Source organism: Drosophila biarmipes, chromosome 2L (genome assembly GCF_025231255.1).
Source record: "Drosophila biarmipes strain raj3 chromosome 2L, RU_DBia_V1.1, whole genome shotgun sequence".
Classification (NCBI taxonomy): domain Eukaryota; kingdom Metazoa; phylum Arthropoda; class Insecta; order Diptera; family Drosophilidae; genus Drosophila; species Drosophila biarmipes.
This window is the reverse complement of record NC_066612.1, coordinates 19,905,577-19,930,793: the sequence shown is the minus strand read 5'-3', so window position 1 is coordinate 19,930,793 and position 25,217 is coordinate 19,905,577. Positions and strand designations below refer to the sequence as shown.

Genomic DNA, 25,217 nt, shown 5'->3' with positions numbered 1-25,217 from the left:
AAGCTGAAAGGGTACATAAAGTTCTGCTTCCGTTCTGGTTCTTTTTAAAACCTACAGTTTTGACTCTCTTAAAGTAGATTAAAAATTATAACTTTTTCTAAGTGCTAGGTCAGTTAAAGCGTCTTATATTCTTCTTATTTTGCAGAACTCTGTGTGACTGTATATTTCAACACATTAGTTTAATTTTTCAATATTTTGTTCATTAAATTTGGAAGTGCTAATATTGAAAGGGGCTTCTCAGTCGAAAATACATACATACAATACATTAATTTCAAGATTTAAGAAAAAAGTAGATTTTTGAAATTGTAAAATTCTAGTTGCTATTATTTTCTTATCTTTTGGACTGATTTTAAATTTATGTTGCTTTGCTAATAATCAAACTCTTAAAGCTTGTTGTTCTTTATTTTTAATAAAAAACCAACTTTATTTGCGTTCGAAAACAACATATTTGCAAATGTGCCCAGAAATGCACAATCGATAACTGAATGAGCTAAAATGAGCTCCAGCCCTGGGCGTCTTCAAATGTCCCGTTCATTTCCGTTTTGATGGCTGTATGAAGCGCGTGAGCAAAACTTAGAGTGGAAAACAAATAGATTTAAGTAAAAAGTGTTAAATTAACGTATCTAAGAGTGAAATATGAATTTGCCACCAAATACTGGAACGGCTCGCGGACGTGGACGCGGAAAAAAGCGCACTGAAGATGGCAATCGCCGAATGGGTCCCCAACTGGTAAGGATTTATAATTGTTTAATAGCTCGCGTAACAGAAATTTTTCAATCAAAGTTGGGTAGTATTAAGCTACACAGCATTGCATTTTGAAACTTCTTTAATAGGAAAATATGGCTGCGTTCTTTTTAAATATATTATCTCCTTCAACATTTAAGTGATAAAAAAGTGACATTAAAGAGATGGGGCGAGCCATAACTTCGGCGATCACCTTCACACTCAGTGCATGTGTATCCCAATAAGAGATTCTCATCGGAATGCAAAATCAGCGTTATTGGAATGATGGTCTCACACATACATACATCCATGCACACGTATTTATTTGCCTTTATCTAAATCCATTCAGGAAAATTCATGAATTCGCATGTATGTACATAAATGTAAAGTTGTTTTCACATATGACAATGTACAAATCGTCTCACTCATTTTCAAAAGCTCTCCTTTTTTTGTTTGTGATGAAATGTTTGCAGTGAGCTCAAAAAATAAATAAAACAGGCAGATCAAATTCCATAAAGACGCACTTGGAAATGAAAACTTTTGTGAAGCAACGGCCCTTATTATTTGCATAACAAAATAAGGCTGTGTAAAATCGCGAGAAATATATACATTCTAACGTAATCGAAACTTTTATATGAATAGATTTCATTTTTCGCGGTATTCTGAATTTTTAATCCCCTTATTAAACAAAAAGTTCACTTGTGGGATTTACTTGTCCCCTATTCATAAATAATCCAAAACAAATCGTTTTAAAAAATAAACTAATTTTTTCAAAGGCGTAACCATATTTGGCTAATACGCTTTGTAAGTACCAAGTACAAGATCTTTTTTGATGTAATTAATGCTAATTAATTCTTGATAAAAATCGACATTCCCGCAAATATTTGAATGCCAAATATATCAACGCTAGTTAAGTTCAAAACGCTAACATCTAGGAATTTTATGTTTTTAAACAAATCTACCTCCAGGTTTTGAAATCTTGAAATAAAATATTCTCTATTTGAACATTTCAGTTTGTTAAATAAGCTGATTTCATAACCAACATTTCACCACAACATTGCATTTTCAGGGTCAGTCCCCGCATTCTTCTCAAGGTGGAAAAAATGAAGCCTCGGGAGAGCCGGGTTCATCCAGTGATGTCCCGGTACGTCAACAGGAGACGACCCGCAGTTTTGAGACCAAGTCGAGAGAGTTTGAGGCTCCAAGCTCTGAAGGTCAGTAATGTTGCATTATTTTCTTAATTTGCTTTTAATATTTCCCTTACTTTAAACGAAAGGTGATCCCCGTGGATCTGTGCGTGGACGTCGTCTGATCACGGATGTCGTTCACTCCCGGCCACAGGGACTGGCCACCAAGAATGGAGTTACTGGAACGAGAATTACTGTTCAGACGAACTATTTCAAGCTTTTGAAACGCCCAAACTGGACCATCTACCAGTACCACGTTGATTTTGTTCCCGATGTGGACAATACGCGCATACGTCGGGCCTTTATAAACCATCATCGAAGCCTTCTGGGCGGCTACATATTTGACGGAACCATCCTCTTTTGCACCACTCAGTTCAAGCCTGTGCAAAATAGCCCCTATGTCCTGGAACTTGTGACTCAGAGTCGCGAGGGCGAGAACTTTCAGATTAAAATCAAGTTCGTTGGGTCCGTAGAGGCAGCTGACAACCAGCAGTTCCAGGTGCTCAATCTAATTTTGCGCAGAGCCATGGAGGGCTTGAACTTGCAGCTGGTTTCCCGCAACTTCTTTGATCCCAAAGCAAAGGTTTGCTACTTAAGCTTCTTATTAAACCTATTTTCTTCTAGAATTTCTCTTCACTACTGAAAACAGATTAATTTGGAGAGCTACCGCATGGAACTCTGGCCCGGGTATCAGACGTCGATTCGTCAACACGAAAGTGATATATTACTTTGTACAGAGGTAGCACACAAGGTGATGAGAACCGATACCTTGTACAACATTCTATCCGAGGCTATTCGCGACAATGACGATTATCAAACTGCCTTTAAACGGGAGATAATGGGTGAGTTCGTAATTGTTTTTGAAACCTTATTATAATATTTTTTAAATTTGTTTCTACAATATTTTGAACAGGAATGATTGTTTTAACTGACTACAACAACAAAACCTATCGTGTTGACGATGTTGACTTTAATTCGTCGCCATCGTCAAAATTCAGTACCAAGGATGGTGACATTTCTTATGTGGAGTACTACAAAAAGGTAAACTGACCAAAAAGCAACAGTGGAGACTGAATAATAAAATTTTTTTAGCGATACAACATTACAATCCGAGACTTTAAGCAACCTTTGGTCGTGTCTCGTCCCACCGAGAAAAATATTCGTGGGGGCGTTGATCAACTCATTATGCTTATTCCCGAGCTGGCTCGGGCAACTGGGATGACCGATGCAATGCGCGCCAATTTCCGGTGGGATCAAAGTAGGTTTACGTTTTTAAATCTCTGCTAAGATCGCTTTTCGAATGATTAGGTTGATGAAGGCCATGAGCGAGCATACCAGACTCACTCCGGATCGTCGCATTGAGCGCCTGCGCATGTTCAACCAGCGATTGAAGTCCTCCGAGGAGAGCACTGAAACACTGAAGTCCTGGAACGTCGAACTTGACTCCGCCTTGGTGGAAATCCCAGCTCGCGTGCTGCCGCCGGAGAAAATCGTATTCGGCAACAACAAGAGATTCCTGTGCGACGCTCGCGCCGATTGGACCAATGAGTTCCGCTCCTCCTCGATGTTCAGTCACGTGGACATCAAGAGATGGTATGTGATCACTCCGGCTCGAAATTTGCGCGAGACACAGGAGTTTGTGAAGATGTGCATCCGGGCAGCCAACGGAATGAGGATGCATATCTCAGAGCCTCGCTAGTAAGTATTACTAAACTGTTTGAGAGTTCTTTATATATGATGTGCTCTTTGCCGTAGCGATGAGATCAAGGACGACCGTAATGGCACTTACTCTCAATCGATCGACAACGCCGTGGCCAAGGATCCACAGATAGTGATGGTTGTGATAAAGGCTCCTAATGAAGAGAAGTACGTTTAATTTTTAGAATACGCAGAGCCAGTTCTAACTACTTTTTCCCATCCCTAAATAGGTATAGCTGCATCAAAAAACGCACCTGTGTGGACAGACCGGTGCCGTCGCAGGTGGTGACATTGAAGGTCATTGCCCCTCGCGCGGAAAAATCCGGTGGCCTCATGTCGATTGCCACCAAAGTGGTTATCCAGATGAACGCCAAGTTGATGGGTGCACCCTGGATGATCGAGCTTCCACTTCGCGGATTGATGTCTGTTGGTTTCGATGTGTGCCACTCCTCGAAAAACAAAAACAAGTCATATGGGGCTCTGGTAGCTACCATGGACCAGAGGACATCGTGTCGTTACTTCTCCTCGGTGAATGAGCACATGAAGGGACAAGAGTTGTCCGACCAAATGTCGCTAAATATGACGTTGGCTCTGAAGGCCTACCGGGAGCATCACGGTACCTTGCCAGAGCGCATTCTCTTTTTCCGCGACGGTGTCGGAGATGGTCAGCTCTACCAGGTTGTAAACACCGAGGTGAAGTTTCTAAAGGCCAAGCTAGACGAAATTTACAAGTCGGCTGGTAAGGAGGAGGGCTGCCGCATGGCATTTATCATCGTGTCTAAGCGGATAAACTCGCGCTACTTCGTGAACAAACGCAATCCACTTCCGGGCACTGTGGTTGATGATGTTATCACCTTACCGGAGCGTTACGACTTCTTTCTGGTGTCCCAGGCAGTTCGTCAGGGTACAGTATCGCCCACCAGCTACAACGTAATATCCGACAACATGGGACTGAGCGCCGATAAGCTGCAGATGCTCGCCTACAAGATGACTCACATGTACTACAACTTCTCCGGAACTGTTCGAGTCCCCGCTGTATGCCAGTACGCCCATAAGTTGGCTTTCCTAGTGGCCGAAAGTATTAATCGCGCGCCTTCAGCCGGATTGGAGAACCAGCTATACTTCTTATAATTATTTGACCCTTTCGAAAATTCACTTATAACATTTTACGACGTAATTTTATGTTGACATAATTTGTATCAAAATGAATGGATACTGGACTAAATAAAGAATGCACATATTTTTCTAAAAAAAAAAATTATTTTGATCTAAGAAATATATATAAAATGAATATATCTTACGTAAGCCGGATTTTATAAATGCCGGCACCTGCAGATGAAACAATACAATGTAACTTAAATCATACATATGTGTGTATATAAGCCATATATGCTTGTTTAAAGTATCCGATTGTTCCTGTATTAACTACTTCTTCGTAAGTCGGTACAGATCGAGAAGAGATATTTCCTATGCCAGTCTAATGAGAATCGGCCGAATGCTGATTTTAAAGAGACCAGCTTGCTTAAGATAAACATCTTTTTAGGTTCGGATATGTCACCTCAACTTATTTTAAAATTGGTTAATATAAAATTATAATGCACTCTGTAACGATACTAAACAAAGTCCTAAGAAAATAATTGTTGCTTAAAAATCCCCAAACAATATTTATGACTTATGGAAGAAATAAAAACAAATAAAGTTATTTAACATACAATTTAATAATTCATTTTTTAACTTTTACTAATTGTATTAGAATTACATACAAATTTCAGTGGTTGCCAAACACGCGCAATGCCGTGTATCCTAATATTAAATTTTAACTCAGAGATAAGTTGCTACAGGCCAAATGGAGTGTTCATCAAAAAAGGCCCTTCCTGATGCAAATTGAATGTCTATAAAGAGAAGAGAAATTATATGTAATTATTTGTTTAAAACACACATTTGAATGGTTTGGCTTACCTGGTCAACAAATGCAGATGCTAGGACTCGGTTTCATCTCTTGTGGTTTTTGGAGTCAGTAAGTTTACTTTTTCATCGTTCAAGTCCTAAATGTAAATACAGACTTTAAATGTAAGTTTATACTCAATATTAAATGGTACGGTTAAGAATAAAAACGATTAAAAAATACTATCGGGTTTCCGAAGCTTTAATACCAACTATACGCAAGGACTATGTATTAAACCCAATCTCATAAATGAATGCAGTTTTTGACCAGTGTATAGGTCACAGACATGCAGGAATTTTGTAGGTAGCAAGCGGGAGTTTTTTTATACATTTTATAGTTATAATTTACAAAAGATCACTTAATAAAATGAATGAAAGCATTTTTAATACAAAGTACTAAGAGCTTGAATTTTGGTTCACTATAATAAAAATACGAACTATAGTAATACGCTCTCAACTGTGTTTAATGTAAAACTAAACGAAAAAAAAAAAACACTTTTAATAGCTTTTTTGTTGGATTTTGATCTTTTTATTTCCGGTAGTACCAGGACTAAAAAATATACCTATTTTAATGCGTACGTTCGTATTACTGTAAAAAGTGAGTACTTACCCATTGATAGAAAAAAATATTTTATAAGAAATGCCTCTTTAAAGGTATTGTTTAGAATTTGAGTCTGACTAGGTAATAACCACTGATTGTGTTAAGTGATAGTTGGTCTCACGTAAACGAAACAAAATAAAAAAAAATTTTAAATACAAGTTTCGGATGCCTTATACTATGCAGGTTGGGTCGGTCTGTAAGTTTTTTTTTTTCAATTATTCCTGTGATTATCAATATTTTAGTATTTTCCTAAGCGAAGTTTTGTATGTTACAGATGACAACAACATTGCATATTTAATAATTTGACCATTTTCTGAATACATTTTTCATTCATTTTTCAGTCCATAGCATTTCTTTGCCTAAAACCTACTCTTTCATAAATTTTAAATTATCAAAAGTTGTGAAAATCAATTTAAATTTATTCAAAATAAAAATACAGCAGAGATTAATCAAGGAAGTAAACTTCGACAATCCGAAGTTTGTATACTCTTGCAGTTATGAAAAATAAACAATATCAACAAAGGATTTTTTCTACTTTATTATTTGTCTGACAGCTATATACAGAACTAATTAAAAAATGTTATTTGCAAGTGTAGGTCATATTAAAAGAAAATATTTTTTTCGATTATTCCTATGGTGTCTATAAGATAAAATTGCCCGATCCTGCTGGTTCCGACTTATATACTACCTGAAAATAAAAGAAGACTTTTGGGAAAGTAGAAACGGACGGACAGACGGACATGGCTAGATCGACTCGTCTAGTGATGTTGACCAAAAATATGTAGTTACTTTATGGGGTCGGAAACGTCTCCTTTTTTTATAAAAAGTCCCTTTTTTTCAAAGGTATACTTGTTTTAAATTTTTCTTATGGAAAAAGTTTGGTTTTTCATTTTTCAGAATCCTTCCTTATATTACAAACGTTATATCCTACAATACACACCCTTTAAATATAGATTAAATTAATTTAATTTAATTAATACAAAAATATGTTTACTTAACGTTAATGGAGAATTTATTAGACTTTATTAAAGTTTTGCTCGCATACACCTCATTTATTATATCATAAATGATTGGCAGCTTACCATAATAAATTAATTACAACGAATTTACTGATTCTAGAATTATATAATATTTTTAATTGTAGCAATAACACTATTCCAATCTATTTTAAAAAACAAGATCACAATTTAGTTACGAATTATGCAATTTCGGTAATGTCCCAACAGAGTACATTTTGATTTAAATATTTGAATAACCTATTTACAAATACATGGAGTTTATTAACATTAAATATCAAATATATACATATGTTATTAATTCTAATGTAATTGCACTAACAATAACAATAAAGACTACCAATAATACGATGGCAGCGACTGTCACTTTAAAATCCATCTCATAAACTTGATGAAGTAATCCTGCAAATTTACAATTACAGCAAAACACATTGATTTAATTTGAATCAACGATAAGATTAAATTGAAAAATAAAACAATTTATTTGTTTTTAAATAAAAGGATTATATTGCGATGATTTGCAAGGATTCAAAACTAGGAAATGTTTTGATCAAAACAAAAAATAAACGACTAAATCTAAGAAAAAATATTTACTTTAGAGTGATGTTGAAGCACTATGTGAGAGTTGAAAACCTAAACCGAGAATAACTAGCGCTAAATATGTGATCGTTAAAAATACATTTGTTCTAAAATATAATGTAATTTAGTTGAACACTATACTTTGGTCTGACATATGTAAATGGACGGAAAGTAGACATTTAAATGTTATTGTTCTCGTAAGTACACTTACATAAAATTAAAATTAATAGTTTAAAGTTTACCAACAAAAAATGCACCTGAATGAATAAATAAAATATATTTCGAGACACTACATTTTTATATTTTTGATTTCAAAGACGAAACAAACAACGTTAAAAAAAACCGTCACCCACTGAGAAACCAAAAATAATATTTTTCTTAAATACTTATTTTTTGGTATATACATAGGGAGGAACGGCTTGACTCTAATCACTCCAGTGTTTTTGCCACATTGATTGCGAAATGTATTTTTATAACCAATCCCCTTAAACAAATGATCCGATGATCACTATTAAGAAATGATCCAGTATATTTTGGTGAGCTATATTTATTTGTCAAACAAGATTAAAGTAAAGACAAAGAATCCTTAAGGTTATTAACCTTTTTATTTGATGATTTAATGGAAATTTTATTTAAATTCGAACACTACTTTTGCTAAATTGAGTTCTTCAGGCTTGTACTTTTTTTGATGGTCCGATATTTAAAAATGTTTTTGTGAAAGATTTGAGGTCAGCGTTGGTAAAGCTAGTTATGGACAGCTGTTCGAGTTGCATTACTGTGTAAAAACCCACCTGTCGTCGAAAGAAATTCTTGTTCTGGACTCAGGTGTAAGGAGTATGCAGTGTGATCACCTTCAATATACTTCAATATACGTAGAGACATAAAAAGAAATTATAGCGATGGTAACGTCGAACAGAAAAACACAAGAGCGAAAAGCTATGCAATACAAATGGATTCGGTGAACACTTTTTTATAACTTCTCTAAGAACATTTCAAGTACATAAACATTTTGATTTAGAACTATGTATGGGCCTTTGGCAAAAAGAACATCACTATTTGACCATCCCTCTACTTTTGAACTTTATTTAAGCTTTTTAATTACCTATGCATTACTGGTAAAGAAAACAAAATATTTTTACGTTACGGTAGTTAACCAGTAGAGATGACAAATACACTTTGTTGTCCTGGATATATTTCAAATAAAGACAATACGATATTATAACAAGCTTACTGGTTTTCTTCTATCTACTAATATTCGAGATTTTATTTTACGATGACTCTGTGTGGTCAACTGATAAAACTTACGAAGGCAAAGAGCACGGCACCGCCAAAAGAACGATTGTATAAATCTCCAACAGCCCTCAAAATTTAACAAAAGTCGAGAATTTATGAATTTTTTAACTTATTTAGGACAATACTCTTGTGTATAAAATAATTGTGAAGAGAACATAGTTTGTGTGTGTATAAAATAGAGTGCATTACGCACTAAGTTTAAAAAATAAGTAATTCAATTTATAGTTGGTAAACAAACAATAGGATAACCAAATTATGAAATTTGTAAGATTTGTAAGACATCCTGACCTATCAAAATCTTTTTATAAAATTACGAATTATTTGAATGAGTCTTGTGAAAAGCTTCTGCGCCGTTGATGAATAAATTTCTCACCTTTTTGGCTGGAGGTGTTGGGACCTGAAGATGATATTTGTTTTGACAGAAGTCGCGCAACAACGCAATGCCTTCCGTGCGATTGTTGGCGTAGCGCGACTCCCAGGCATCCAAAAGGCGATTGTAATACCGCGGACTGTCGTTGTATTTAAGGTACTTATGGGTTTGATCAGTTGGAAAAATGCGCTCTAAGGGTGCACATCGAGCTAGTTCATCCTCCGCTATTATAAGGCACCTCACATCGTCGGGAGTTAGATTATTCAGGATTGCATTTACATACTGTTGTGATACAAAAATTAGGGTCATTGAACGTGATTTAGAATAGTATAAAGCCTTCGTCATACCTCATTCCGATCTTCCATAGACTTTCTTGTGAAGGTGTTATGCTTAACTTTTTCTTCGCGAGACAAATAGTTTATATAGAGACGTTTATCATAGCAGATTTGTGTGCCAGGAGGAAATGAAAATTCTGCAGCCAGTTCTTTTTGCTTGTCCAAAGATAGTTTTGGAGGTACCTGAAAATATAAAAGTAACAATCAAAGCAAGTTTAAATTTACAAAGTCTCTGCTTACGTTGTACAGTGCAGTGTTGAGGACGCCCTGAACCAAAGGCGCCTTCACATGGGCATCTAGGGGCAGTTCCGAGTGTAAGCTGGGCGATATATTGACTTCCAAAAGCCAAGGAATAAGGTCGGAATCCAAAATCACATCGAAGCCAAACAGCTCGAAGCAGCTGTATTTCGACTCAACATTTGCTCTAATCATGCTATTAATGCCATTCTCGCCAGCGAGAATCGTTCGAAGGACTAAACTTCTGAGAGCTTCCCACAGGCAGTCGGTACGAACTCCTCGGTTTGCCAAATACGTCCACAGGGACTTTATGGTCCACTTATGACCGTGACAGGCATTAACATCTTCGTTTTTGGAGTAGTTTGAGGAAAACTTGTTGATGCTGTAGTTGGTCAAGTGCATACACCGATCGTTTAAAGTGTCCGTCTTAGCACTGTACTTCACTGCACATACGAAGTTCAGTTAATACATTGGAAAATTTATAAATATATAATATTTACCAGAAGCAAATCGAGCCAATCCGTTGTGATACATGAAAACTCGCAAGGGATTTACGGAAGTAACCAACACATAAAGGCGCAAGTCAAATTTACTTCCATTGATCAGAAGTGGACGTTCAATATACCTTTAACACAAAACAAATAAATAAACTTCGGCTTTATTCATTTGTAAATGTTGCTTACTTCTGTACGATGAGTGGCCTTCTCTTGGGTATCTGGCCCCACCGATTAATAACCCTGATGCCTGCCCCTCGGGCACTAGCTGGTGGCTTTATTATCCACTTCGTATTTCGCTGGGCATACTTAGGCCAGTGCCTGCGCAATGCACCCAGGTCGTTTGGAATAATGTAGGTGCGTGGCATGAATCCGAATTCCTTGTTGCTGTGCTTACCCATCTGCCTTTGCAGGTTTTTCCAGCACGAATCCTTTCGGCCAATGCGAAATGAGCCGGGCAAGTGGTTTATTTTCTGATATGACCGAATGGCCTTAAAACACGGAGACTTTAAGTGCTTGCCCCATACACCCATCCAATCGTTGGTTTCTGTGGATAAATTCAAATTAATTGTAGTCTGATTATGCCTACCAACTCACTCTTCAGCATTCGCATCCCGCTGTTGGCGAGAATCAGCCGAACGACCTTTGGCATTATATTTGTGATGCGCCACTTCAGGACTCGATGCAGTTCCGGCGGTACCCGGGGACCCTTTTTGGTGTTCGACGAGAAGGACAAATAGGGGGGCACGTAAGGAAACAAGCTGGGTACCAGGAGCGAGTCCGGATTCTTAAGATCGTCTTCAGAAGACTGAGACGACATAAAGATGGGAGTGCTTTGGGGCGATGAAAATCGGTCCACAGAGTGTGTGAGCTTGTAGGCATGGGCACGATAGCCGTCTTCGGTGTCTGACAAAACACTAGCCGTGTCGCTTTCGTCGAAATTTGAGACTGTTGGGTAAAACGAGTAAGATAAATAAACAATGTTAAATAAACGGGAATATAACAACAAATTTGAATGCAATTTGAATGAATTCAGTGAAGAAATTTTGAATTTATTTAAAAAAGTTAAATTCAAAAGGTGTTATTTGGGAAACTATACTCACGATTGTCGAGATCATCATCTTCGTCGAAGTCGTCGTTACGATCGAAGTCTAAGGCGCTGCGGTCATCCGGCTTTTCATCCGGCTCCAGCAATATGACCGTTTGTCCCTCATCGCCACCTCCCAATGTCTTGGCGCTCTGCTGTTTTGTACTGAGTCTCTGGGTCGTGAACTGTTGCTTGCGGCCCAGCCGAGGACTTTGAGTGCTGTACAGCAGCACCCGATGAACCGTGGGCGTTGGCTTTTTGGTGGGAACAGCACCCCCCTTGGCCCTCTTTGGCGTCATTGGCAAACGGGGCACGGGTTGATCCGTCGCCTTTCGCATTATCTTCAGCTCATTATTGTTATTCAGCAGAGCATCGCCGCAATCATCGAGAGCCGTATTTTCGGACATTCTACAATAGCGCCGATGGACCTGCTCCAGGCCGTCATCAATAACAACCACGGGATCATAGACTTCTTTTACATCCCTGTAATCCTCGCCACCTTCAGGGTCCCCCCAGTCATTGTCCAGGTAATCGCCTTCCAAATCATTGCTCGGCAGCTTCTCCTTTAGCACGGGTTTCTCATATTTTGGACTCTGCCAGCTTCTGTCCTCAGAATTGTCTCTCCGACCAATAACGACGGTGTCACTAGCATCTCGCGAATCTCTGCGACTGGCGCTGGGCTTTTGGAATTTACTCATTGGCAGTTTGCGGTTATTGGCAACGCCAAACGTTGGCTTGGACAGTTTCTCCGCTCCACGATTGTAAAAGTACGAAAAATAATGCTGATAGTGCTGATTCGTCGTCTGGTACTGCGCCGGGCGCTCTGAGCTGAAAAACGAGAACAGAAGCCGGTTAATGACAACATGGCGAGCAAGGGAATACGTTTATGTTTACACATCTATGTTCAATGAGTGTTTGTGGGTATATAGTTATTTACTCGAAACTAGAGTTTGTGTGGTATCTATCGGTTGTTTTCCAAATGGTAATTGTAAGACTCAAACACAACAACAACAAAATACGTGTGTGTGCGTGTACTGGAGGTATGTAGTTTCAACAAGCAGGACAAGTAACAAAAATGCATTTGCAAAATTACAGTATGTTATCCCAGGTTGGCTCTGGCGAGGGGGAATTGAGTGCCCGATATCGGTCCGGACTATTGTCCAGATAATCGGACGACACACGTCCCCCTCGGGCTTTCCGTTTCTTTAGCTCCGGATCGAAGTAAACGATAGATGGCTGCAGCAGCATCTGCTGTTGCTCCTTGTCAGCGGCATAGGGCCTTGTCAGCTTGTACTGCCGATTAGAGTGCTGATCGTCGGATCGCCGAACAGTCTGGTGGACGTACTCGCAGCTCTTGTTGCCAGCTATTCGCTGGTTGACCAGGGAATGCTGGCCAAATGCATCGGTATAGATTGAGGAATCTGGCGCCGAGTTGGCCGCCGACTGATGGTAGCTCGATCTGGCTCCTTGCTTGGTGGGAATTCTCTTTGACGGCAGATTATGGTTCTGGTTGGGTACTTGACTTTGACTGGGATTCTGATTCTGACGGTTGCTCCAAGCGGGACCGATCAGGTTGCAGTTATCGTAATTGTAGTAGCAAAACGTATTATCCGCATTGTAGTAACGTGACGGAGGGGCTCCATTGTTGTTCAGATTCAGACTGTTGCTGGCCGGGATACTGTAGCCGCTGTTGTTACGCATGTCAGATCCTGGTCACCCAGTCATATATAGTGGGGGTACTAAGCTCGTTGTGGTCTCTGACTCCGCTAACCCGATAAAAGGGCTTAAAAAGGTTTAAATGCTGTGAATGATTTCTGATCGGATATGGACGTAAGATTACGGATGCGGATTAGTCATATCTGGTGGAAAGAGAGAAGGCGGAACGCCTGATGGCACTCCGACGGTGAATATACATTATATATTAACCCCCTGCGAACCCCGAGCGCTCCATAAACCACTCCGTAAACCAGGTCAAATGTACAAAAACTTACTTGCCTCCCGGTTTGTGACCTTTACTTTGTTGCTGCAGGAAGGATTCACAGGCACAGGCACAGGCAAAGTCACTGGCACAGGCGAACGGTGCAGGATTGCGGTGGCGGTGGTGTGGCGTTACTCTCAAGCGCAGGACTCCCTAAATCTAGGTCACTAGCACTCGTCGTCAGCTCGGTGTGATTACATTGCCAGCAATAAAATTGCGCCAAGTAAATATAAATGGAAGCAAAACTGAAAAACAAAACACATCCTGCAGTTAGAGACCATTCTTTCTGACAATTGCGAAAAGATAGCATACCTACAATACAACTAATAGCAAATGCACAATTTTGTCTATATTTATTTGGCTTATAAGGTAACTTCCAGCTCAACGTTTGTACTGAAATTCTAAATCTTTCACTTAAACTTTTCACAGCCTACGACAAATAAAAACTAAACTACTGTATTTTGAAGAAATAAAATACCCATGTGCACAGTTTGGAGATGGAAGCGTGAGCACTTCAAAGTAACACAGTGCGATATATATCGATTGCGCACGCAGCAGCTGTTGCCGATAGATATTCCTCATGCCATTTGTGGGAATTCCCCTGAAAAACTATATTAACAATAAGGAGAAAATGGAGTAAAGCAATGTTAAATGAAAATACTTGATGGTTATCTGGGCGAAGGGGACTTTTATTAAAAAGAAAGTCGTAATACTTTGGTCAAATATATTCTTTGACGATAATTGTCTTGTTAAAGTGGGTACGAACATAATTATGTCCTTGCTAAAACCCATTTTTTTTTTTAACATATCTTTAAATGCCATACAATCCCTTTTGACAATAAAAAAAAATTATTTTGAAATGCGAAGATTAGGATGCAAAATGAGTTTTTATAAATTGTCTCCTATTGTTGTCTTCCCCGGACTTCGGTGCTCTTCCTATGGAATTGAAGAAGGTTGAATTGAATGGCGAAATGTTCTGCTCCGTATCTGGGGAAATAGATTTAGTGTTCAAAAACAAATTCCTCGAAGTTCTGACATAGATATTATTGACTTACCAATACTGGGATCTGACCACTCCATTGCCATGTTGTGTAGAATGGACAGGGCCGTTATCGTCTGCTTGGCGGATCCGTGGGACCCGTGTATTTCAGTGCCGAGGATGCCGAAGCGACTCATCAATAGGTTGAGACATTTTCTGGCCGAAGCATAGGTTATTGAGTGGGCGTGGTTGTAGAGCTCCTCGGACTGGTTTCTTGGAAACCGAACTGGCGTGAACAGGGAGGAAGAGCAACGGACCATTTCGTTTCCCAGCAGAATACGACCACGAAACTCGTTCTGTTCGAAGCGCTCCTTTATTTTTGACAGACAGAACATCTCGGTATCTGTGAGCATTGAGTTTTCCTCGATCAGACGAATATCGAGGTCTCTTATCTTATGGGCTGCATCGCAAACGATTTGGAGGTGAAGCTCCTCTTCCTTTGTGAACGCAGGAAAAAGGTCCTCCCCATCATTATCTTCTGATGATACGTTTTCCGGTTGAAACCGAACTGTTGTCTGCAATAAAGCGCCGATTACTTGTGGCATATTCGCAATAGCTTGAAAGGAACACATCATTCGCTCCTTTTCGGAGAGCGTTGCCGGCATCCTGATATACCGAGAAGCTTTCGAGGCTAAAACCGAAGCAACACGCCTTGTGATTTTCGCCAGAGTACGTAAACTAACGCCATGGGCCATTGCAGTTAGTTTTGGGTGCTAGAAACAATAAAATTAGTTTACTACTTTAAGCGGGCAATCTTAAAATGGTGTGCTTTCGCGGTTTTGGTGTACACACAAAAGTTTAGCATACAGAAATGTTGGGTTTACATACCTCGGTTCCCCCCCACAGACGAATTGCGGATAGGATTTGTAGGTCTATCGGAACTTGTTCTCTTTTCAAGGGCTCAAAATATTCAATTTCCAGGTCGTCCCGTACAATTTCAATAATACGGCGAAGATTTTCTTTTGTATACCTGTACTTCAATCGAAATTTGTGTTCATTTAGATCTGTCAGAGGGTTGAAGCGCGGATGAGCTTTCTTTATTTTGGCAACCTTACAAGCATTGTTTTTGGGATTAAGAAAACTTTGAAAGTCTCTAAAATGCTCAAAATCTTTCAGAATATTGCAAAATTTTTGTATGTCTTCCATTTTTACATTAGTTGTTTATACTTTGTTCAAAGTGGTTGTTTCCTAAGTATTTAAAAATACCGTTTACAGACTGACATCGAAATAATATTGTTAGTATTTAAGGCTCTAGCAACGATTTGAACTACAAATTTTTATGTTTGGTATATACCGAATCAAGTTCAAAACCAATATGGGGTACGCATTAAAGTGTTAAAGTGTTGAAAATTAATAACAAAATTTTAGTAATGGAGGCACGACAATGAACGTGTTCCTTTTAAATTTCTAAGCGGTTCTAATATGTTTTTAATTTTTGAAACTTTCATTTTCTATTTGCGACAATGTTTTTCTGATTTTCTGATTTATAACTTCTAAAACTGTTAGTGAGTTTAGGAAACAAAAAAAAAAACCTTATTGTTTAAAAAGTACCCTTAATTAACAACGTAATTATAGTATCGATTTTTTCCAAACTTTAAATGGATAAACAGGTTTTATAAAGGGACTGAACTTTTAACACTTACTAATATCCAAATCTGAAAACCTTTTGCGAAGCACGCTAGGACCACAGGCCTTATTCAAGATGCTTTTTTGAGTGCTTTTCTCTATAGTAAAAAGTCTAATACTCAGAAATTCTTTTTCACTAATGAAATATTAATAACCATTGTAGAGCTCAATAAATTGAAAGATATGCAAGAAGAAAAATAGTCAAATTTATAAAAAATATATACAACTATCGTTGGTCCACCCACTTAGAAGCACCTATTATAATAAAAAAAATATATTGTTTTGATATGCTTTGAAGTTACTGTTACTAAAAATGATTTTCCTAATATTATTCAGACCTTTTTTTACCCTTGCAGAGGGTATAACGATTTGAGTCAGAAGTTTGAAACGCAGTGAAGGAGACGTTTCGGACCCCATAAACTATATATATTATTTTTTAATTAGTTCGCACGTTTGCACGACTATAACATAAAGCTCTAATAAGAACGATTGAAAAATTGGTGAAAAAAAATATGATACATATTATAGTTTCGGTGATTTTTACATATAATATTTTATGCTTAAGATTATTTTTGAGAACAACTTTGACACACAGCTGTCAAAAAAACAATCAGAGAAAAATTAAAATTATTATTAAAAAATAAGAATTTCAATATCTTTGAAGCTAGTGACAATCCTTTAAAATTAAACATGGTGTTACTAACATTGATTGTATCTTATAACTGCAAGGGTATACAAACTTCGGCATACCGAAGTAAACACCTTTCTTGTTAAAGTAAGTTTTCGTCTTCAGTACCGATTTTTTGTCCTTATCTAAGGCCGAAATAAAACTCTAGTTTTAGGAAACACTGACAAGTTTGTTTTTAATTCTTCACCCTACTAATAATTTTAGGCATTTATAGTAAAAAATTAAATCTTACATGTTTTTACTTTTGTAAATTTTGACATATTCTTAAAGATGTTTTGAAACTCAAGACGAATCATTTAGGCTGCCTTCCTTAACAATAAAAACAATGCAAACGATTCTCTAAACGTCAGACTATTGTAGAATATAAATACATTAGTCTGCATAAGTATTTTGACGAAAAAAAACTTAAATATACTCTTATATTGAACTTGCATCGTTTAACTTTTGGCATCAATGGAAATATAATCCCATTTAGTATTTATTGAAAATATCGAATTTGTGTGAGAATCTACTTTTTGAATTTGTCTTCAGTCGAAGAAATTGCGTATATATGGACAGCCTCTGTACAGGATTTCGATTAAAATTCAACAGCGATTTAATGCGGCTGTGTGCAGATGTTATTTCAAAATAAAAAAAAAAAAAAAAACCGAGTATTTACGGAGTTTTGGTGTTTGTATTTTGTTAAAAGCAGGGCGGTATATTTGATCGATAACGCCGCCGTCATGCCAAAGCCATTTTACATCTGGTAACACTGAATCAGTGCGTCGTTTTCAAAGTTCTTCGTTCTTCCATTCTTCGCCGGTTCGTGAGTTTGAGTCCAAAAACGCTGAAATAATGGCTGATGATCAGGGACGTGGACGCAGGCGTCCACTTAATGAGGATGAACCCTCAACTTCTGGAGGAAATAGAGATGGGCCGGTAAGTACTTTATTTTTTCATCTATTTTATATTAAGAAACTAAGTGGTAAAAGTTGTTGCCCGATAAGCAAATTCGCTAAAGTTCCGTTATGGCGTCTATATACAGGCCTTAGAAGTGTTTATGGATTGTATAGGTGTATAAACAAGAATCTGCATGTTTCTTTTTTTTCGAAGCTTGTCCCAAAGAGAAACACTCGAAAATCAAAAATTTAATAAACAAACAAAAAACCGCTATGGATATGGCTATAAAATGCACCAACAAATCATTTCTAGACAGTAAATTGTAAGAAAATGTCAAATTTCGCAGAAATTCTTCTGCAAGCATAAACATACAAATCTCAAATTTCTGCTGCATAAGCGCTTCTTTAAAGGAGTATTTACGTTATTCCACGGATATATGTACATATTAAAGTGCTTCCTTGAACCACATATACAAATTTTGAAGTTAAGTTCCTGTCCAGTGCCCAATTGAGATTCTAAGAACATTTTGGGAAAGATGACAACATATGTATGTATGTAATAATGTATTTTTATTTGTGAACCAATTTGGTTTCTGTAGAATTCTAATAGGGTTCTTGGGTTTACTTTTCCTTACGATTGCTTACAAAAAAGAGTAAAAGGTTTTAAGAGAAACACACGCATATATTCGTATTTAAGGGTAGCAAGATGAGGTGCCGATCTATGGCATATGCTGTTGTTATTGGATTGATAAATGAAAAGGTTATTAAAATAACGCTTGGACTTTGTCCAATATGTTTTCCCGCTTTCTCTTAGTTTTTCAGTTCCCAGTTCAAACATCGAATATTGCTTACATATAATTGTGCCGTTTGCTTTTAACACAGAGAGAGACATCTCTGATGACGCCGCCAAATTGGAGGGCCTGCAACTAGAATTTGTATACTCTTGCAGAGGGTACAATGATTTCAGTCAGAAGTTTGCAGCGCAGTGAAGGAGACGAAGAACGCTTTAGTGGAGTGCCTCGACTATCAGATACCCCTTACCCAGCTTAAAAGAGCAAAGAGCTTAAAAACAGCAAAGCGATATGAGTCGAAAGGCATTGATGAGACATTTACATTTCAGTTAAAATTTTGTTTCTATCATTAAAACTGTAGGCACTACAGATTTTCGCGGATTGAGTGAGCGTGGCACCCCGCTGAAACAAACTTGCGTTGCGCAAGAAGCCCAGGAATCTGCATGCCAAGTTTGGCATTTCTAGCTTTTATAGTTTCCGAGATCTCAGCGTTCATACGGACAGAGGGACATGGGACATTTTTAACCTTCCTATTCGGTACGCTTCAAAAAATACATTGAAGAATTTGCTAAAGCGGACCGAGTAATAACATTTTTGGTAGTGTATTTTTCTTAAGAAACTTGATATTAAAATATTTGTTTCGCAAAGGTGTGATCGTAACTTTTCGTTTTTTCAGTTTGCCATTATTAAGCGAAATTATAATTTAATTCTGGTTTGTGGATTTGTAAGCAGCATATTCAAGTTAATTAATCTTATATCTTATTTTTTATGCAGCAAAGCAAAATACTCAAAGGATCTTCATCGGATGGCTCGCGGCCAGGTGACTCTAGAACAGATCCTCGTGGAGACCGCGGTGACATTCACCATGATCGAGAGAGAGAGGTGCCTGGTCCAGCTCCCAGACAAGAGGAACGTGGACTTCCAGCTCCGAGGCAAGAGGAACGTGCACCCCCAGAGCGTAAGCCGCGGGGTGACCACTTTGATATCGTGAATTCCCGTCCGGTTGACTTGGTATCCAAAAAAGGAACGGATGGAAAACCAGTATTACTGCAAACAAATTTCTTTCGACTAAATACTAAGCCCGAGTGGCGAATCGTACACTACCATGTGGAGTTCGAGCCAAGCATCGAGAACCCTCGCGTCCGTATGGGAGTTTTGTGGAATCATGCTAGCCTCCTGGGATCGGGATACCTTTTTGATGGAGTGCAACTGTTCACCACCCGTAAATTCGATCAGCAGTTAACCGTTCTTGCTGGGAAGTCTAAACTAGATATTGATTACAAAATATCGATCAAGTTTGTTGGATTTATATCTACTGCAGAGCCTCGCTTTTTGCAAGTTTTAAATCTAATATTGCGCCGCTCGATGAAAGGTCTAAAGCTGGAGTTAGTGGGTCGCAATCTCTTTGATCCACGGGCTAAGGTAAAAGTTAATTTTAAAGCTATTTAAATAATTTTACACATTTTAAATTTAAGGTCGAAATTAGAGAGTTCAGAATGGAGTTGTGGCCTGGCTACGAAACTTCGATTCGCCAACACGAAAAAGATATTTTATTGTCTACCGAGATAACTCATAAAGTCATGCGCACTGAAACGGTCTACGATATTCTGCGACGTTGCTCGCAAAATCCAGCTAGACACCAGGATGAATTCCGTGTGAATGTTTTGGATTTGATTGTTTTAACAGATTATAATAACAAAACCTATCGCATCAATGATGTTGACTTTGGACAAACTCCAAAGTCGACATTCAGTTGCAAGGGTAGGGATATCAGTTTTGTGGAGTACTACCTAACTGTAAGTTTTGCAATGTATTAAATATGTATTTTTGTTGTATTATTTAATTTTTTCTTTTTACAGAAATATAACATACGCATTCGGGATCATAATCAGCCGTTGTTGATATCAAAAAATAGAGACTCGGCTCAAAAAACCAACGCCAGTGAATTGGTGATCCTTATTCCTGAGCTTTGCCGAGTGACTGGTCTTACTGACGATATGCGATCAAACTTCCAGTAAGATTTTGTATTCATATATTGTGTTTAGCAGATTGGAAATACAAAGTAATCACGTTTTCCCTTTTAACCTTAATAATCAAATAGTTTACCCTTATCAGTAATTTCCCATATTTCGAAGCTTTGTATGGTTGCAAAACAAATTATAGCCCCACTACGCCACAGGTTCTTAATTAACAAAAAGTGCCTATAAGTGGTGTAAATTGGTATAGTGGTTAGTATTCGACTGTTTGAAAAAATAATAAATAATAATAGCAGAACTTCCATTTTCTTTAAGAAACATCTTATGATATTCTTGCATAGGATGCATATGTTAATGGGCTTTAAATGAAAAATTTACATTTCTCGATCTTCCGACTAAAAATGTATTATCATTCAGCAAAGTAAAGAAATGTGCAAAATTTTGCCAGTCGAAGAAGAGAAAAATAATAAACATTTAACAGTTAAGGATGAACTTCCGTCACTAAAAATAACAAACTGTCAAGGTCAACATAGAAACAGAGTCGACACATTTTTCCATAAGAATGTATTAGTTCACGAAGCGCAAACGATCGTTTCAGGACCTAAAAAAATATTTACAAGCTCTTGAAGAGAGGTTTTGTATTAGGGGGAAAAATATGTAACAGGAAGAAGGAATTGTCTCCGACCTCATAAAGTGTATTTATTCGTGATCAAAATAACTAGCTGAGTCAATCCAGCCATATCCGTTTGTCTGTGATATGGCTGATTTTATATCCTTATCAGATTTAGAATCCTTGTCTTAGTACGCATGCAAAACTTGTCTGATATTACCCGGTAGCCCCTGCTCTGTTCGTTTTTACTGCGAATCCGGATCTCAAAACTATGCATCTGTATTCGATTGGCTTACTCGAATCGGTTTTAATTGGGATCAGCAAAATTATCTTTGCATGACTAGTTGTAGATTTTAATTATCCCTGTTTGGGGCCACTTCAGTTATCTGGATAATTTCTCTACAGGCTAATGCGTGCCATGCATGGTCACACGCGAATGAATCCCAAGCAACGCATAGATCGGCTGCGAAATTTTAACCACCGCTTGCAAAGCACTCCAGAAAGCTTGAAAGTACTGAGAGACTGGCACATGGATCTCGACAAGAATCTCACAGAAGTAAGAGGCCGCATAATTGAACCACAGAAAATAGTGTTTCAACATGGAAAGTAAGTGTATGAAATACCGGCTTAATGTCTTCAAGCAAAATAATTTTTTCAGAGTTCCGGCTGGAGAAAATGCCGATTGGACAAGATCCTTTAGAGACCAAAAGATGCTAACCACACCGACCGAAGGCCTCCATCGCTGGGCAGTCATTGCTCCAGAACGAAATTCTCGTGAACTAAGAAACTTGCTGGAACATTTGTTTAGAGCAGCTGGTGGAATGGGGCTCAGAATTAGAAACCCCCATGAGTAAGCTTACTAAACGCACTCATACCTAACCTTGCGCATAGAGAAATCCGTAAGGCGTGGTTTCGGGTGCCCTTAGTTTTTTTTTGCTACCCTTTACTAACTACTTATCATTTTACTTTCAGAGTGAAAATTTACGACGATCGCACGGCAACTTATGTGCGAGCTATGGATGACTGTGCTCGAATGGATCCCAAACTGATCTTATGCCTGGTCCCCAATAACAACGTGGAAAGGTATTTTTCCCCTTTTTTTTATAAGGGCATATCCGCCAAATCGTCAACCAGGACTAAAACAACAAAATCTTCAAAATCATCGTATTATTTCCGTATTGTCATAAAAAAATGGCCATATTTTTTATAATACAGGTGGAACTATAGCCTATTCCCATTGTTTTGTTGAAGAAGCTACTTTAAAAAGCATTTTTATGTTTAATTATTTTGCAACGAAAACATATGATTTGATTGCATGGTTTCTACCAAAACTTTTTAATGCAATCTAATAAGAAGATTGAAATCCAAAGAGAGAAAAAATGTTCAATACGTTCGCGACCGGTACTTAATTCAATAAGAAACAATAAAGGGAGTTAACTTCGGCAAGCCGAAGTTTGTATACCCTTGCAGTTATAAGAAATAATAAATAAATAAATAATTATTTTAGTAAATAATTTATTCATATTATTTTCCCACTAATTTCCCGATTGTTCCTATGACAGATATATGGTATAGTCGTCCGATTTTGATAAAATTTAATTCGAAATTCACAACTAATTAAAAAATTGTATATTAAGCTAAGAGGGTTATATGTCAAAAAGCACCAAAGCTATAACTTGTTATATATTATTTTCCCACTAATTTTCTGATCGTTACTATGGCAGCTATATGATAAAGTCGTCCGATTTTGATAAAATTAAATTCGAAATTTAGAACTAACTAAAAATTTTTTTTTTCCAAGCTTAGGAGGTTATATGTTAAAAAACACCGAAGATATATATTTTTCAAAATTGTTCCCCCGATAGTTCATGAGGGAGCTATAAGATATAGTTGTCCGATCCGGCTGGCTCCGACTTATATACTACCTGCACTCCCTGCTACACTTTTGGGAAAGTTTAAGCCCGATAGCTTCAAAACTGAGAGACTAGTTTGCGTAGAAACGGACAGACAGACGGACATGGCTAGATCGACTTGCTTAGTGACGCTGATCAGGAATATATATACTTTATGGGGTCGGAAACGTTTCCTTTACTGCGTTGCAAACTTCTGACTGAAATCATTATACCCTCTGCAAGGGTATAAACAGACTCGATAGAAAGCTACATATCCATTTTAAAAGTAAAGTTATTGCTATGGGATATTCCATTCCCTACCGCAGACTTTTGCATTTTACTAGATTAAGCCCAAGTCGACTGCCATGTTGCGTACTTTTCCGACCGCATGATTTTTTGCCAATATTATGAAAATGAGATCACAATAAAACCCATCTACACTAAGCAAAGAGCCAACAAGATTCTATCGAATAGCAAAAAAATTCAGAAAACTTTTATTTTCTTATTTTATTTGCATGTGTTGCGTACGAATGTACGTTCGCGACCCCTGGAAATGCCCATATTCTATTAGTGTTTACTTTCGTCATTTTTTAATTGAAGAAAACTCAACTAAATACACATTTTTTTTCAGATACTCGTCGATTAAAAAGAGAGGATATGTTGATAGAGCTGTGCCAACTCAAGTTGTAACGACTAAAACGGCTACCAATCGAACCCTAATGAGCATCGCTACAAAAATAGCAATCCAATTGAATTGCAAGATGGGATACACTCCCTGGATGATCGAGCTTCCCTTGTCTGGGTTAATGACGATTGGATTTGACATTGCTAAAAGCACACGTGATCGCAAGAAGGCTTACGGAGCGCTGGTCGCTTCCATGGATCTTCAACAGAACTCTACATACTTCAGTACCGTCTCGGAGTGCAGTGCCTTCGATGTGCTGTCCAATACCCTCTGGCCAATGATAGGCAAGGCCCTGCGTCAGTACCATCGAGAGCATAAGAAGCTGCCCACCCGTATCTTATTTTATCGGGACGGTGTCAGCTCAGGTTCTCTAAAGCAGCTATTCGAATATGAGGTGAAGGACATCTTAGAAAAGCTGGAAGCGGAATACAAGCGTGCCAACTCCGCTCCGCCGCAGGTCGCTTACATTGTGGTAACCAAATCGATGAACGCGCGTTTCTTTCTCAATGGACAAAATCCACCACCTGGAACTATCGTAGATGACGTTATTACTCTCCCCGAGCGCTACGATTTTTACCTTGTTTCCCAGCAAGTTCGACAGGGAACAGTGTCGCCAACGAGCTACAACGTCCTTTACAGTAACTTGGGTATAAGCCCAGAAAAAATGCAAAAGCTCACATATAAGATGTGTCATTTGTACTACAATTGGTCAGGCACAACACGTGTGCCTGCGGTTTGCCAGTATGCGAAAAAACTTGCTACCCTTGTCGGTACAAACCTACACTGCATTCCGCAAAATGCGCTGGAAAAGAAGTTTTATTATCTATAAATCTATGTATTCATTAAGAAATCTTTGAATCTTAACAGGCAGACCAGGCCTTTTTGTTTACAAACATTTTCCTTTTACGTTAAGCATATGCGCAGAAAATATGGTTCTACCATAAAATGTTTTCAATTCTTTTGGCAAGAAAACGCATTTAAAAGCCCTAAGATTTAAAATTATTTTGACTTCCACAAAACTTGTCTGTTTCTAACAATCAATAAAAAAATTTCAAAACCACGAAAAATTTTTTTATTTTGGATTATAATTACTTTATTTATATTATATTATATATTTTACTTTATGTAAAGAAAAATTACATACATCCATGTTCGCTTATTTAACCACGGATCCATGGCTGCTTATATTCGTGAAACATTTGTTATTAATTATACAGGTATTTAACTTTCACATGGATAATACAAATTCATAGCTTTTTGAGTATATTGAAATGCTACGGAGTTCGATATTTTAATGTATTTGTATTTACAAAATTCTAAATTTTCGTTTTGGATAAGTGTTTTATGTTAATCGTATCGATTGCAAGTTTGGGGTAGGATTGAGTTCAGTGATAATATCGATTATTTATAATTTAATATCCATACACCGACTACTATGATACAGAAGCCCATATCTATTTAGACCTTGACTCCCAGAAAAGCGAGAAGCA

The 25,217-nt window shown here is 37.7% G+C and overlaps 4 protein-coding genes across 9 annotated transcripts; 2 read left to right on the top strand and 2 right to left on the bottom strand.

The window, feature by feature from the left end:
• The first annotated feature begins 536 nt into the window (after positions 1-536).
• Positions 537-4,866, top strand: LOC108033730 (protein aubergine). The gene is made up of 9 exons (XM_044094362.2): positions 537-729; positions 1,793-1,937; positions 2,000-2,493; positions 2,560-2,752; positions 2,824-2,951; positions 3,003-3,157; positions 3,219-3,608; positions 3,666-3,776; positions 3,839-4,866. The coding sequence occupies exons 1-9, from the start codon at positions 637-639 to the stop codon at positions 4,737-4,739; spliced, it is 2,610 nt and encodes an 869-aa protein (XP_043950297.2). The 5' UTR covers positions 537-636; the 3' UTR covers positions 4,740-4,866.
• A 441-nt stretch (positions 4,867-5,307) lies between these two features.
• LOC108033728 (tubulin monoglutamylase TTLL4) lies at positions 5,308-14,017 on the bottom strand. 6 transcript variants are annotated; one of them, XM_017108273.3, is made up of 12 exons: positions 13,855-14,017; positions 13,556-13,787; positions 12,658-13,450; positions 11,581-12,392; positions 11,075-11,425; positions 10,667-11,024; positions 10,484-10,608; positions 9,987-10,426; positions 9,759-9,929; positions 9,415-9,693; positions 5,568-5,653; positions 5,308-5,500 (listed from the first exon to the last, which is right to left on the bottom strand). In XM_017108273.3, exons 3-11 carry the CDS (start codon positions 13,263-13,265, stop codon positions 5,588-5,590), a joined length of 3,210 nt encoding a protein of 1,069 aa, XP_016963762.1. In that variant the 5' UTR covers positions 13,266-13,450; positions 13,556-13,787; positions 13,855-14,017; the 3' UTR covers positions 5,308-5,500; positions 5,568-5,587. The 6 variants fall into 6 exon arrangements, with proteins under 6 accessions (XP_016963762.1, XP_016963765.1, XP_016963766.1 ...); XM_017108276.3 differs by having other exon boundaries at positions 12,658-13,378; XM_017108277.3 differs by having other exon boundaries at positions 12,658-13,347.
• Positions 14,018-14,210: 193 nt separating this feature from the next.
• LOC108033729 (putative nuclease HARBI1) lies at positions 14,211-15,776 on the bottom strand. The gene is made up of 3 exons (XM_017108281.3): positions 15,410-15,776; positions 14,598-15,294; positions 14,211-14,529 (listed from the first exon to the last, which is right to left on the bottom strand). The coding sequence occupies exons 1-3, from the start codon at positions 15,725-15,727 to the stop codon at positions 14,411-14,413; spliced, it is 1,134 nt and encodes a 377-aa protein (XP_016963770.1). The 5' UTR covers positions 15,728-15,776; the 3' UTR covers positions 14,211-14,410.
• Positions 15,777-17,647: 1,871 nt separating this feature from the next.
• LOC108033731 (protein piwi) lies at positions 17,648-24,794 on the top strand. Its single transcript, XM_017108283.3, has 8 exons — positions 17,648-17,813; positions 19,339-19,986; positions 20,040-20,360; positions 20,424-20,578; positions 21,556-21,756; positions 21,809-22,000; positions 22,123-22,233; positions 23,674-24,794. Exons 1-8 carry the CDS (start codon positions 17,730-17,732, stop codon positions 24,554-24,556), a joined length of 2,595 nt encoding a protein of 864 aa, XP_016963772.1. The 5' UTR covers positions 17,648-17,729; the 3' UTR covers positions 24,557-24,794.
• Positions 24,795-25,217: the final 423 nt, after the last annotated feature.

Coding starts and splice junctions, on each gene's coding strand:
- LOC108033728 (XM_017108273.3), bottom strand. CDS start 13,265: ATGCGTAACAACAGCGGCTACAGTATCCCGGCCAGCAACAGTCTGAAT. Junction 10,427..10,483: donor ATTGGCTCGATTTGCTTCTG/GTAAATATTATA, acceptor TCGTATGTGCAG/TGAAGTACAGTGCTAAGACG. Junction 5,654..9,414: donor CAACACCTCCAGCCAAAAAG/GTGAGAAATTTA, acceptor ATTTACATTTAG/GACTTGAACGATGAAAAAGT.
- LOC108033729 (XM_017108281.3), bottom strand. CDS start 15,727: ATGGAAGACATACAAAAATTTTGCAATATTCTGAAAGATTTTGAGCAT. Junction 15,295..15,409: donor GTCTGTGGGGGGGAACCGAG/GTATGTAAACCC, acceptor TATTGTTTCTAG/CACCCAAAACTAACTGCAAT. Junction 14,530..14,597: donor GTGGTCAGATCCCAGTATTG/GTAAGTCAATAA, acceptor CTATTTCCCCAG/ATACGGAGCAGAACATTTCG.
- LOC108033731 (XM_017108283.3), top strand. CDS start 17,730: ATGGCTGATGATCAGGGACGTGGACGCAGGCGTCCACTTAATGAGGAT. Junction 20,361..20,423: donor TTGTGGAGTACTACCTAACT/GTAAGTTTTGCA, acceptor TTCTTTTTACAG/AAATATAACATACGCATTCG. Junction 22,001..22,122: donor AGAATTAGAAACCCCCATGA/GTAAGCTTACTA, acceptor TTTTACTTTCAG/AGTGAAAATTTACGACGATC.
- LOC108033730 (XM_044094362.2), top strand. CDS start 637: ATGAATTTGCCACCAAATACTGGAACGGCTCGCGGACGTGGACGCGGA. Junction 730..1,792: donor GCCGAATGGGTCCCCAACTG/GTAAGGATTTAT, acceptor TTGCATTTTCAG/GGTCAGTCCCCGCATTCTTC. Junction 3,777..3,838: donor AAGGCTCCTAATGAAGAGAA/GTACGTTTAATT, acceptor ATCCCTAAATAG/GTATAGCTGCATCAAAAAAC.